Source organism: Carcharhinus amblyrhynchos, chromosome 14 (genome assembly GCF_965287045.1).
Source record: "Carcharhinus amblyrhynchos chromosome 14, sCarAmb.v2.hapA, whole genome shotgun sequence".
Lineage (NCBI taxonomy): Eukaryota > Metazoa > Chordata > Chondrichthyes > Carcharhiniformes > Carcharhinidae > Carcharhinus > Carcharhinus amblyrhynchos.
In genome coordinates this window covers 72,829,895-72,843,300 of record NC_137337.1, presented here as the reverse complement: position 1 = coordinate 72,843,300, position 13,406 = coordinate 72,829,895, and the positions used below count along the sequence as shown (strand labels likewise).

The 13,406-nt window shown below is 44.7% G+C and overlaps 1 protein-coding gene across 1 annotated transcript; it reads left to right on the top strand.

Moving 5' to 3' along the window:
* The first annotated feature begins 3,474 nt into the window (after positions 1 to 3,474).
* gpx2 (glutathione peroxidase 2) lies at positions 3,475 to 9,363 on the top strand. The gene is made up of 2 exons (XM_080203092.1): positions 3,475 to 3,826; positions 9,009 to 9,363. The coding sequence occupies exons 1-2, from the start codon at positions 3,494 to 3,496 to the stop codon at positions 9,357 to 9,359; spliced, it is 684 nt and encodes a 227-aa protein (XP_080059218.1). The 5' UTR covers positions 3,475 to 3,493; the 3' UTR covers positions 9,360 to 9,363.
* The last annotated feature ends 4,043 nt before the right edge of the window (positions 9,364 to 13,406 follow it).

The window sequence follows — 13,406 nt, the reverse complement described above, 5'->3', positions numbered from 1 at the left end:
CAATTTATGAAGAGCAACAAATGCTGGTCTTTCCAGCGATGCCCACACCTCATTAAAGAAATAAAATTGCCCCCTTTCCCCCAAGCAGAGCTGAGAACCAAAGAATTCCTACAGTGCAGAAGGAGGCCATTTGGCCCATTGGGTCTACATTGAAAAAGCATCTTATCCAGGCCCATTTCTCTGCCCTACCCCTTAACCACTAGGTGGCTAGTCCACCTAACATACATGTCTTGTATGTTAAGGGGTAATTTAGCATGATCAATCCACCTAACCTGCTCATCTTTGGACACCAAGGGGCAACTTAGCATGGCCAATCCACCTAACCTGCACATCTTTTGAAATGAAGGGGCAATTTAGCATGGCCAATCTAAGTAACCTGCACATTTTGAAGTGTTGCAGGAAACCGGAGCACCCGGAGGAAACCCATACAGACACGGGGAGAATGTGCAAACTTCATACAATCGTTAACCCGAGGCCGGAATCAAACCCAGGTCCCTGGCGCTGTGGGGCAGCAGTGCGAATCACTGTGCCAACGCTTTTCAATTTGATTTGATTTATTATTGTCACGTATTTGTATACAATGAAAAGTACTGTTTCTTACATGCTGTACAGACAAAGCCTGCCATTCATCAAGAAGGAAGGGAAGGGGGTGCAAAATGTAGTGTTACAGTCATAGCTACTGTGTAGAGAAAGATCAGCCAAATTAAGTAGCCAGAGTGTGAATACAGCCCCAAAGATGTGTTTATTGGAAGTTTGCGTGCCAGTTTCAGTATCTCTCCAAGGCCAAGCACAAATAGCGGAAGGGGCGGACAAAAATCTGTGCATCCCACCGCCCGTCCGCTCACCCTGAGCAAACACTACCTATCCCACCTGTGGCAGAGTGTGCGGATCCAGCAATTGGACACTTTAGTCACCCATAACCCCAGAGTGAAAGAAAGTTTCCGTCAGTCCCTGGGAACTGCCTGAGAAGGAGGAAAAGATGGACAAAATTGATGATCAATGGACTTATTATCCAACACGACATATTGTCTGGTGTTTGATCAGTCAACAGAAAGCGCTGTCAGGTCCTGATGCAAGTGTGAAATACACCATTAGCTACATTGTTCAGTTGTGTTATTAAGTATTGATCTTATTGTCACTGCTGGTCTGAATCTGTAAGGGTGCAATCTAGTCACCAAACCTGCCTCGGTTTTGCAGGCAGGTTGGTTTACTCCCATTAGGCCATGGAGGGGAGGCACTGGCTTAGTGGTATTATCGTTAGGCTATTAATCCTGAAACTCAGCTGATGTTCTGGTGACCCGGGTTCGAATCCCAGCACGGCAGATGGTGGAAGTGAATTCAATGAAAAGAAATCTGGAATTAAGAATCTACCAATGACCATGAAACCATTGTCGATTGTCAGAAAAACTCATCTGGTTCACTAATGCCCTTTAGGGAAGGAAATCTGCTGCATTTAACCTGGTCTGGCCTACATGTGAGTCTGGAGCCACAACAATGTGGTTGACTCTCAAATGCCCACTGAGATGGCTCAGCAAGCCACACAATTCAAGGGCAATAAGATATGGGCAGTAAATGCTAGCACAGCCAGCAATGCCAATGTCCCATGAATGAATGAAGAAAAAGGCATAAAGACAGGGTAGGAGGAGGGTTGCTTAAACCTTAGCACTCAGCCAGAAACAAAACTATTCAGTTTGCTATCACAAGCAAATTTTTTAATCTTTAAGTGCAGCAAATAATTCTAATCAACACACTCCCTTGGGAAACTGAAGTCCATATTTCTCTGGGTGATTTGACCCACAGAAATGTTAATCTCTGTTGCAGACTTGTATCACAGAAATAAGTTGTGTAAATAAGTTGCCTCAATGACCTGTATAACAAACATTGCCATAAGATAGACTCCCACTAGGAATTCATACCTGCCCAAGGTGGGTGTGGTAAAGGGAACTTCGATTTTAAAATTAAGTGATTAGTCAATTAAACTAAATCAAATGAACTGAGGAGCAAGTTAAAGGGGATAAAAGGGTACTGTATTAAACAAAAAAAATCACAAATGAAACTTAAAACATTAAACAAAAAAGAAGACAACAGAGCACTAGAATGGCGCAGTGATTAGTACCGCTGCCTCACAGCGCCAGGGACTCGGGTTCAATCCTGGTCACGCACTGTCTGTGTGGAGTTTGCACATTCTCCCCGTGTCTGTGTGGGTTTCCTCCGCATGCTCCGGTTTCCTCCCACAGTCCAAAGATGATGTGGAGATACTGACGTTGGACTGGGATGGGCACAGTAAGACGTCTCACAACACCAGGTAAAAGTCCAACAGGTTTATTTGGTAGCACGAGCTTTTGGAGCGCTGCCCCTTCATCGGGTGAAGCGACTCACCTGAGGAAGGTGCAGCACTCCGAAAGCTTGTGTTACTAAATAAATCTATTGGACTTTAACTTGGTGTTGTCAGACTTCTTACTGTGCCTACTCCAAAGATGTGCCGGTTAGGTGGATTGGCCATGCTAAATTAGAATAGAATAGAAACCCTACTGTATAGGAAGAAGCCATTCGGCCCTTTGAGTCCGCACCAACCACAATCCCACCCAGGTCCTACCCCCAAATCCCTACATATTTGCACTTCAGTCCCACGCTCCTGATCTACGGACACCCGGTGCGGAGACGGGAGAGTCGGGATGCTGATCTCCTCGTGAACCTGCTCCTGGGCCTGGTGAGAAGCGCCATCAACAGGTCCAGGCAGCAGGCGATCGGGGGGTGGGGGGGGCTGTCCGTCCTGACTGTCTGCCCCTCTACCGTGGCTACGTTTGTGGCCGGGTGTCCCTGGAGAGGGAGCACGCGGTGTCTGCGGGCACAGTCGAAGCCATCCATGCCCGCTGGGCACCACAGGGGCTGGCGTGTGTTATAGACCCTGACAATCATATTTTGATTTGGCGTGTCTTAAGTTTCCTTTGTACTTTTCGTTTCTGTTCGGGCCGTTCCCCCTCCTTTTGGGGAGCCGTCCCCTTTTTCGTCCGAATGTAATTTGAGTTTGTTTACTTGGTTTGATCCGAAAGACCACCCCCCCGAGGAAACACTAATTTCAGTTGAGTTTCTGGTTGGGGGGCGGGGTTGGGATTTTTTTTTGGGGGGGCGGGTTGGGGGGTTTTATTCAATTGCTTTTTTCCCTAATGCTCAAACTTTCCAATTTCTTTCCAGGTTTGCCAAAGTTTCAATTTTAACATTCCTTGAACCATTGCTTCGACCCTCCTCGTTCTGTTTCAAGTTTTAAACTGCAGTGAAAATGGTTTAAAATAAAGTGCAGTAAGAAGTCTCACAACACCAGGTTAAAGTCATTCACATCACAAAATAAAGTGAGATCTGGATATGATAAGATTGTGGTTGTAATGTCAGGGTTGGCTGGTTGCCAGGATCTGGGACGTATCTGTTTCCTGCGATTGTAGGGAGTTAAGTCATTGAATATTTGGAGGGTGGGAGGAGGAAGAGGGAGGAGCTGATGTTTTCTTTTTTCTGCAAAGTCATTGCAAAAAGACACAGAATCCTTTGTGTGGGATCAGGTGGCGCTTACACCTTTGGGACCTCTCTCGCAGAGACACCCAACGCAGCGATGGCTCAAGGCGTCAAGTCTTTCTACGATCTCAGCGCCGTCACCCTGGCCGGGGAGAAGCTGGACTTCAACATCTACCGAGGGAGGGTGGTTCTGATCGAGAATGTGGCTTCCCTCTGAGGCACGACGGTCAGGGACTTCACCCAGCTCAACGAGCTCCAGACCCGCTACCCCCATCGCTTCGTGGTGCTGGGCTTCCCTTGTAACCAGTTTGGCTTCCAGGTAAGTGCGGGGTAAGGACTGGGGGTACTCACAACCCAACTAAACATGTGTTTCCCCCCGCCCCTTCCTCCCTCTCAACCCTCCCCAAACTCTCAAAAACAGGTGAAACCAAAACAAAAAGTTTATTAAGACTTTTTTTCATTAAGTTCAAACTTTTTTGATTGTAGTTTTTTTTTTGAGTTTTTAAACAATCTTGGCCAATTTTCTTTCTGACCATTAACTTTTAGGCACTCACTTTGTGTGCCCGTTCAGCACACAGCCGGAGAATGGGTACTGAGGCGTTCTCTCCACCTTGTCAGACACACAGCACCATACTCGTTTCCTGTACCAAAAAAAGGACTTTGCACGTTGCGGCGGATTAGGGTTCAACTCGACTATCACTCCCCTCTATCGGAGAAAGTAAAGACAAGCGGTTTTGAGCAAAGTTTCATAACCCTACTGACTCACTAAAAGGTCCCTGTGAATTCCTGGGTGAGAGAGGGGGGAGAGATAACTTCAGGGTTTTAAATTTGTACCGCCTGGTCCTTGTATTTTTTTAATTAGTAGGCTTACATTAAAAGTGTAACGAAGTTACTCTGAAATTCCGAGCTGCAACACTCCAGTCCCTGTTTTGTTTTAAGTTTAAAGTTTATTAGTGTCACAAATAGGCTTACATTAACAGTGTAATGAAGTTACTGTGAAAATCTCCTCTGATGCCTGTTTTTTTTAAAAATTATTTACGTGTCTCGGGTGGCACAGGAGTTAGCATTGCTGCCTCACAGCACCAGGGACCTGAGTTCAATTCCCAGCTTGGGTTACTGTCTGTGTGGAGTTTGCACATTTTCCCCCTGTCTGCGTGGGTTTCCTCCGGGTGCTCTGCTTTCCTCCCACAGTCCGAAAGACATGCTGGTTGGTGCATTGGCTATGCCGAATTCTCCCTCAGTGTACCCGAACAGGCACTGGAGTGTGGCGACTAGGGAATTTTCACAGTAACTTCATTACGGTGTGAATGTAAACCCTACTTGTGACTAATAAATAAATCAACATTTCACTGTTAATGGAAGACTATTTAATGAAGTTACTGTGAAAATCCCCACACCCCGGTGCCTGTTTGGGTACACTGAGGGAGAATTTAGTATGGCCAAGGCACCTAACCAGCGTATCTCCTGGACTGTAGGAGGAAACCCACGCAGACACGGGGAGAACTTGCAGGCTCCGCACAGACAATGGCCCAAGCTGGGAATCAAATCTGGGGCCCTGGCACTGTGAGGTAGCAGTGCTAATTAATCGTTAATTATCCAGAGAATACTCTGGATTTGGGTAGGGCAGCAGGAATTGATGTAACCTGTCCCTGTGGTTTCCCAACTCTTCAAGTGGGGATGTACACTTAAAAAGAGGTGGAATTATTTAAACAAAAGCTTTATATTTATTAATTATTCATCAGAACTCTGATAATTTTCCTTTCTACCTCCTGGTCTCTATTTACAGGCTTCTTGCTGCCAGTGCCAGTTCCCTATCAAAACAAATACCTTGCTACAGATTTTTTGTGGTTTATTTTATGAGCATGGAAATATTTCTTTCCATGAACTTTGCATGTGAATCTTGAAAGGACAACATTTGAACACTTTGTTTTTAATATATAATATTCTGTATATTGTTTTGGAGCTTTGGCCCAGGGATTAATTATTCGTCAGCTTTGAGAACAGAAGTGTTTAAAATAGTCCTCGGCAATTGTATTTCCTGTACAAGAAATTGCAGTCATTTTCCAGGGAATGCCCTCACGTCTGTTGTGTCTCTTTTTTCCCCCTTTCTCCTCATGGCTCTATCCCTGGCCACCCCCTGTTTCTCATTCAGATGCTGCCCTCAGCATCATTATCTGAAAGATTTTACATGTAGTTTGGTGACTCTAGCTGTCTACCTCACTGCTACCATGCTAGGATGACTGTGTGGAGGTTGTGCATTCTCCCTGTGCGTTTTAAAGCTCATTTATTAGTGTCACAAGTCAGCTTACGTTCACACTGCAATGAAGTTACTGTGAAAATCCTCTAGTTGCCACAATCTGCCTGTTTGGGTACACTGAGGGAGAACTTACCATGGCCAGTGCACCTAACCAGCACATTTTTTTTGGACTGTGGGAGGAAACTGGAGCAACTGGAGGAACCCACACAAACACGGGGAGAATATGCAGACTCTGCACAGACAGTGACCCAAACTGGGAATTGAACCCAGTCCCTGGTGCTGTGAGGCAGCAGTGCGAACCACTGCCACGATGCCTCCCCGTGTGGGTTTCCTCTGGGTGCCTTGGTATCCTCCCACACTCTTCTAACACCGTCCACCTGTCTGTCCTTGGCCTTTTGCAATGTTCTAGTGAACTCCAACACAAACGGAAGGAATAGCACCTCATCTTCTGATCGGGCACTTTACAGCCTTCTGAACATTGAGTTCAGACGATGAACTCTCTCTCCTCCACCTTCACCCCATTTCCATTTATTTTATTTCATTTAATTTCAACTCGTCGTCCTTTTTCATGTTTATTTTTCCATCTTTCCATTCCAGCTCTCCTTTCCACGCCCTCCCGCTCCCCCCCACCACTTCAGTGCAACTGCCACATTCCTCAGGCAGTCCTTTAACAATCTGTTCTGCCGTTCACGTGTTCTGATCACTTAATGGACGGTCTTAGCGCCTACTCAGTCTTCTGTATCCTCATTTACATTCCCTTACCCAATCCCTTTTCCCTGCCTACCCCTATAGCATAAATCTCCACTGATTCTCTTTGCACTTAGCTCTGAAAAAGGGTCATCTAGACTTGAAATGTTGGCTCTATTGTCTCCCCACAGGGTGCAGGGGTTTTCCAGCATTTTCTGTTTTTTGCCTCTAACACTGTGTGGGTTAGGGTGATTTGCCATGTGAAAAATTGCCCTTAGTGTTAGAGGAATTAGCAGGGTAAATACGTGGGTTAGGAGATAGGGCTTGGGTGGTGTTGTCGGTACAGCCTTGCTGGGCCGAATGGCCTCCTTCTTCACTTAGGGATTCTGATTCTGTCTCTCTAGGTGAAGAAATTTCTCCTCACCTCAGTTCCCGAAGGTTTATCCCTTCAAACTATGACACCAAGTTCTGTACTCTCCAACTATCGGGAACATTCTTTCTGAATCCACCTTGTCTAATTCTGTTAGAATTTTATAAGTTTCTACTAAATCTCCTCTCGCTCTTCTATACAACAATGAACATAATCCTAACTGACTTAGTCTGTTCTTCTCTGATTCTGGTCCCTTATGTGGCCCCAATTTGATGGCTATTACTCAATTGCCTCAATCCCAAGCTCTGGAATAATCTCCCTACATCTCTCTGCGCACTTTTTTCTACTTTAAGATACCCCCCAAAAACCTACCTCTTTGGCAAAACGTTTTATCGTCCAATCTAACATCTGCTTCTGTAACTCAGTGTCTTCAACCTTAAATTGCTGCAGTTCATGTGGTACAGGTATATCTGTAATGCTGTTAGGCAGTGAGTTCCAAGAATTTGACCCCATGATAGTAAAGGAATGGCAATATATTTCCATTTCAGAAGGATGTGAGACTTGAAGGGGAACTTACAGATGGGGATGCTCCCCTATACCTGTTACCCATGTCCTTCTAAGTGGTAGAGATTTCAGGTTTGAAAGGTGCTGTGGAAGGAGGCTTAGTGAGTTGCTGCAATGTATCTTGTAGGTGTACTCAGTGCTGCTATTGTGCATCAAGATTGGAGAAGGTTGGGAGAGGGGTGCCAATCGTGCATCTCCTTTGCCCGGGATGGTGTCAAGCTTCTTGAGTGTTGTTGCAACTGCACCCATCTAGACAAGTGAAGGTTATTCCAGCACACTCCTGACTTGTGCCTTTCCAATAATGACGGACATTGGAGAGTCAGGAGGTGAGTTACTCACTGCAGAATTCCCAGTCTCTGATCTGCTTTTGTAGCCACAGTGTTTAAGTAACTAATCCAGTTAAGTTTCTGTTGAATGGTAATCTCCAGGATTTTGATGGTGGGGAATTAGACTGATAATGCCATTGAACATTAAGTGGTGATAATGAGGTTGACTCTTGATTAGTCACTGCCTGGCACTCATGTGGCACGAATGTTACTTACCACATATCAGCTCAAGCCTGCATGTTGTTCAGATCTTGCATCATGAGTGCTTAATTATCTGATGAGTTACAAATGCATAGTGTTCAGTGCCAGTCATCAACAAATATCCTAATTTCTGACCTTACTTTGATGGGAAGGCCATTGATTAAGCAGCTGAAGATGACTGGGCCTCAAGTGTTACCCTGAGAAGCTCCAGTGACAATGACCTGGGGGTATAGATTGACTGTCATATAGAGTCAGTCACAGAGGTTTACAGCATGGAAACAGGCCCTTCGGCCCAACTTGTCCAGGCCACCCTTTTTTTTTAAACCCCTAAGCTACTCCCAAGTGCCCGCATTTGGCCCATTTCCCTCTATACCCTTATAACTGTCTGTCTAAATGCTTTTTAAAAGACAATTGTACCCGTCTCTACTACTGTTTCTGGCAGCTTGTTCCAGGCACTCACCACTCTGAAAAAACTGCCCCTCTGGGTCCTTTTGTATCTCTCCCCTTTCACCTTAAACCCATGCGCTCTAGTTTTAGATTCCCCTGCCTTTAGGAAAAGATGTTGACTATCTAGCTGATCTGTGCCCCTCATTATTTTGTAGACTTCTGTAAGATCACCCCTAAGCCTCTTATGCTCCAGGGGAAAAAGTCCCAGTCTATCCAGCCTCTCCTTATAACTCAAACCATCAATAAGAAATCTCTCAACACCAGGTTAAAGTCCAACAGGTTTATTTGGAATCACAAGCCTTCGGAGCGCCGCTCCTTCATCAGGTGAGTGGATAAAGGAGCAGCACTCCGAAAGCTCGTTATTTCAAATAAACTGTTGGACTTTAACTTGGTGTTGTGAGACTTTTTACTGTGCCCACTCCAGTCCAACGCCAACATAACCACATCAAACCATCAAGTCCTGGTAGCAGCCTAGTAAATCTTTTCTGCACACTTTCTAGTTTAATAATATCCTTTCTACAGTAGGGTGCCTAGAACTGTACACAGTATTCCCAATGTGGCCTTACCAATATAATTTTAATAGAACAATAAACATTTTTAATTTGGTTTTATGATACATTTTCTCCTTCATTTTTCTTAAACACTTTAGGAAAACAGTCATAATGAGGAGATACTCAATTCTCTAAAGTATGTCCGCCCTGGAGGGGGCTTTGAGCCAAACTTCACCATGTTCCAGAAGTGTGATGTGAATGGTGCTGGCATACACCCGGTCTTTGCCTTCCTGAAGGAGAAGCTTCCCGTTCCTTGCGATGATGCTATATCCTTGATGAAAGATCCCAAGTTCATCATTTGGAGCCCAGTCTGCCGATCGGATGTTAGCTGGAATTTCGAGAAGTTTCTCATTGGGCCTGACGGAGAGCCATTCAAACGCTACAGCAGAACGTTCCAAACCATCCACATCGAACCAGACATCCAAAGACTTTTGAAAGTTGCCAAGTAAAGAATCCAAAGTAGCAGAAAAAGCAAGGAAGCAGGGTAATATTGCTTTATATACGACCTGTATGTATCATGAGACAGGTGCATAATCCTCATTGACTTGCACGTGGATATAAACCCTAAATCAAGCACACAATTTGTTTGCAGTCCTTAAATGTATTTGACATTTTTAGCCCAGTCATTTTGAACTCTTTGCATGCCTTCCTGTCTTCTCTTCTGCCCTCAACTTTGTTCACTTCTGATTGCTTTGCCTTGTCTTCCACCCTTTTCCATCTTTGTAAATCTCACCTAATCTTATTCCTTTAGTAAACTTCCCATGGGTAGGATTTTCTGGCCACACTCACCCCAAGACTGGAAATTCTCATCCAAGGTCAACAAACTTTTGTGCAGTCCACTGGACTGTTTTGTCCGCCCGCTATGATTTCCGTGTCTGACGGGACTGGAAAAATCCACCCTACATTTTGTAGGTGTTCACTCATAATACATTTCCGAACATCATTCTATTTTCTCCAACATCTCATTGCCCGTTAACCTGGAAACTCAAAAGGACCTTTTATCCACCTTAAAATTATGACAATCTGAGATTGTTTTCTACACATTAGGAATTTATTCAGTCCTAGTTATTGTATTACATGTTTGGTGAAAACATCACCTGTATGGGTGGCACGGTGGCACAGTGGTTAGCACTGCTGCCTCACAGCGCCAGGGACCTAGGTTCGATTTCGGCCTCAGGTGACTTGTCTGTGTGGAGTCTGCACATTCTCCCCGTGTCAGCTTGGGTTTCCTCCGGATGCTCCGGTTTCCCCCCACAGTCCAAAGCTAGGCGAGTGAGATGGATTGGCCATGATAAATTGCCCCTTAGTGTCAGGGCGACTAGCTGGGATTATGGGGTGGGATTTGGCTCGGTGCAGACTCGAGGGGCCGAATGGCCTCCTTCTGCACTGTTGGATTGTGTGGTTCTGTGTCGATCAGGGCACAAAACAACTTTTTTGTGAATTAAGCCTCGACAGTTTAAATAAAGTAACACCATTTAAAAACCCCCAGTGTAAAACTAAATGTGCTCCTAACTTGTCAGTCACCACCACCAACCCCCTATCCCCATGGCATTTTCCAATGGCTCTGCAGCAAAACCCCAAAAGTGATGAGGATTTATTCCATGTCTCTGTGATTCTATGATTTGCTTTTCTGAAATTCTGGATTGTAGAAAATAGCTGTTATACTTCCTTAGAAGTTTTTTAATGAAGAAGAAAATAGTGCTTCCATTCTTCAGGACTTTACCGAATGAAGGTGTCCTCCTAAACTCGATAGGGAAGATACCGGAAAAACAGAAAAGTTGCTGAACTTTCTGGGTGTTACTATTTGAAACTTCTTGGAAGTGTTTGTTTTTGTCAGTCAAAAATGACTAGTAAATGGATGTCTGAAAACAAAATTGTGCGTGTGCATTTTTCTTTTCTGTGAAGTTTCACCAATTCCTGATTCATTCGATGTTTCTCAATTTTAAAAAAGTTTGTTTACATTGACTCACTTTCCAAAATTGATGGTCGCCTGTGTCTGGGTGGCACAGTGGTTAGCACTGCTGCCTCACAGCTCCAGGGACCTGGGTTCGATTCCTGGCTTGGGACACTGTCTGTACTGAGTCTGCACATTCTCCCTGCGTCTGCATAAGTTTCCTCAGGTTTCCTCCCACACTCAAAGATATCCGGGTTAGGTGGATTGGTCAAGCTAAATTGCCCTTTAGTGTCCTGGGATATGTAAGTTAGAGGGATTAGTGGCATTGTGGGGCTAGGGCCTGGGGGGTGATTGTGATCAGTGAAGATTTGATGGGCTGAATGGCCTCCTTTTGCACTGTAGGGATTCCATGATTCTGGGTCAATAGGCCTCATTCTTTTTTTATATACTCATTTATCCCCGGGGATTGCCTTGAAGTCTCCACATCTGGAACTTTGTGGAATTCTTCATGCATTTGACTTGTCTTCCCATTCCAGCTGAGATTAATGAGCATTTAATAGCAAGAAAAGTTTACTTTTTTAATCAGTGTCATGAGTAGGCATACATTAACTCTGCAATGAAGTTACTGTGAAAATCTCCTAGTCACTACACTCTGTCACCTGTTCTGGTACACTGAGGGAGAATTTAGCATGGTGAATGCACCTAACCAGCACATCTCTTGGATGCGGAAGGAAACAGGAGCAGCTGGAGGAAACCTACATAGAGAGTACGTGCTGACCCCACACAGACAGTGACCCAAGCTGGGAATCGAATCAGCGTCTCCAGCACTGAGGCAGCAATGTTAACCATTGTGCTGCCCTGCAGTCTAGAACAAGTACGACCACAGCAATGTCTGAGGTTGTTGGCCCTTTAAGGCACTGATCGACAGATTGAGAGATTATGGGCTGATAGTATAGGGTAGCACAGTGGTTAGCACTGCTGCCTCACAGTGCCAAGGCCCTGGATTCAAGTCCAGCCTTGGAAGTCTGTGTGGAATTTGCACATTCTCCCCATGTCTGCAAGGGTTGTCTGCAGGTGCTCCAATTTCCCCTCTCAGTCCAAAGATGTGCATGTTAGGTCAATTAGCTATGCTATATTTCCCCTTAGTGTCAGGGGCATTAGCAGGGTAATTACATGGGATTCATTGAGCCTGCACTGACAATAATACCACCCAGACCCTATCCCTGCCTTGCAGCATTGCTGTCTCGCAGCAGTGAGGCAGGGATAGGACCTGGGTGGAGTCTGTCGCTTCTACAGCCTTGAGGAACCGACTGGCTTCCTGCACTGTGGAGATTCTATGATTCACTCTGAAAAGAGTGGTTGATTGGAAATTTTCATTTCTCAGTGCCAAACTCATACCTGAGCTTCATGTCAAGGACAGACAGGCTACATTTAATTCTGTATTACCTCTCAAGAGAAGTGCAGCCATTTTAATGCATGGTCATTAGGGAGGGAGTAATATGATTGCCTGAATGGGAGTGGATCTTATGTGCCTCTAATGGTGCTTCCTGAATCTGCACTTCCTGAGTTGCTCCTCCTTATCCTGTGATTCTGCTTCTTCAAAACATGGGGACCAGGGAATTCCCTGAAGGAGATACCATTTTGTTGTGTGCTGGTTGTCTGAAGGTTCAGTTAAGCAGCACAACACTGGCAGGGACACGGAAACTAGGAAGCGAAATGCCTGACAAAAATAAAAATACAGATTCTTCAGTGTTTATATTTGCACAACCATAAAAAAGTGGCCTTTAACTATACTTCCCCCTATCAACTGCAGTGAACAAGTTGAATCTGGAAACAAATATTTTTGGCAAGATACTTTTATTGTATTTAACCCTATCCAGACTCTGAGCAGTAGACATCCATTGACTCTGTCTACACTTCCCTCTGCCTTGGAAAAGCAGCCAGCGTAATCAGGGACCCCATGCACTCCGGACATTCTCAGTTCCACTTTCTTCTGGCAGGAAAAAGATACAAACGTCTGAGATCATGTACCAACCAACACAAGAACAGCTTCTTCTTTGCTGCCATCAGATTTTTGAACGGACTTACCTCCCATTAAGTTGATCTTTCTCTACACCCTAGCTGCGACTGTAACACTACATTTCCTCCTCCCCTATGTACTCCATGAATGGTATGCTTTTGTTGTATAGCATGCCATAAACAGTACTTTTCATGTATTCTATTACATGTGACAATAATAAATCAAATTAAAACATACAAAATTAAATATTACCCTTTTCCCATCATGTAGAAAATTAATTTTTAAAATCATTTTTGCTCTAGCTCTCTACAAATTTACTACAAGTAAGATCTTCATAGATGATTTCTGTCAAAACAAGACTGGGCAACATAGTGGTTAGCACAAGTACTCAACCAGGGTCTTTTTAAAGGATGTGAGGCATTCTGTCTCCACCACCCTCCCAGACAGTGCCATCACCACCCTGAGTTAAAAAAGTTTTTCCTCAAATCCCTCCTAAATATTCCATCCCTTACTTTTAACTTGTGTCCCCTCATAACTGACCCTTAAACTAAGGGGAACAGCTGCTCCCTATCCACCCTGTCC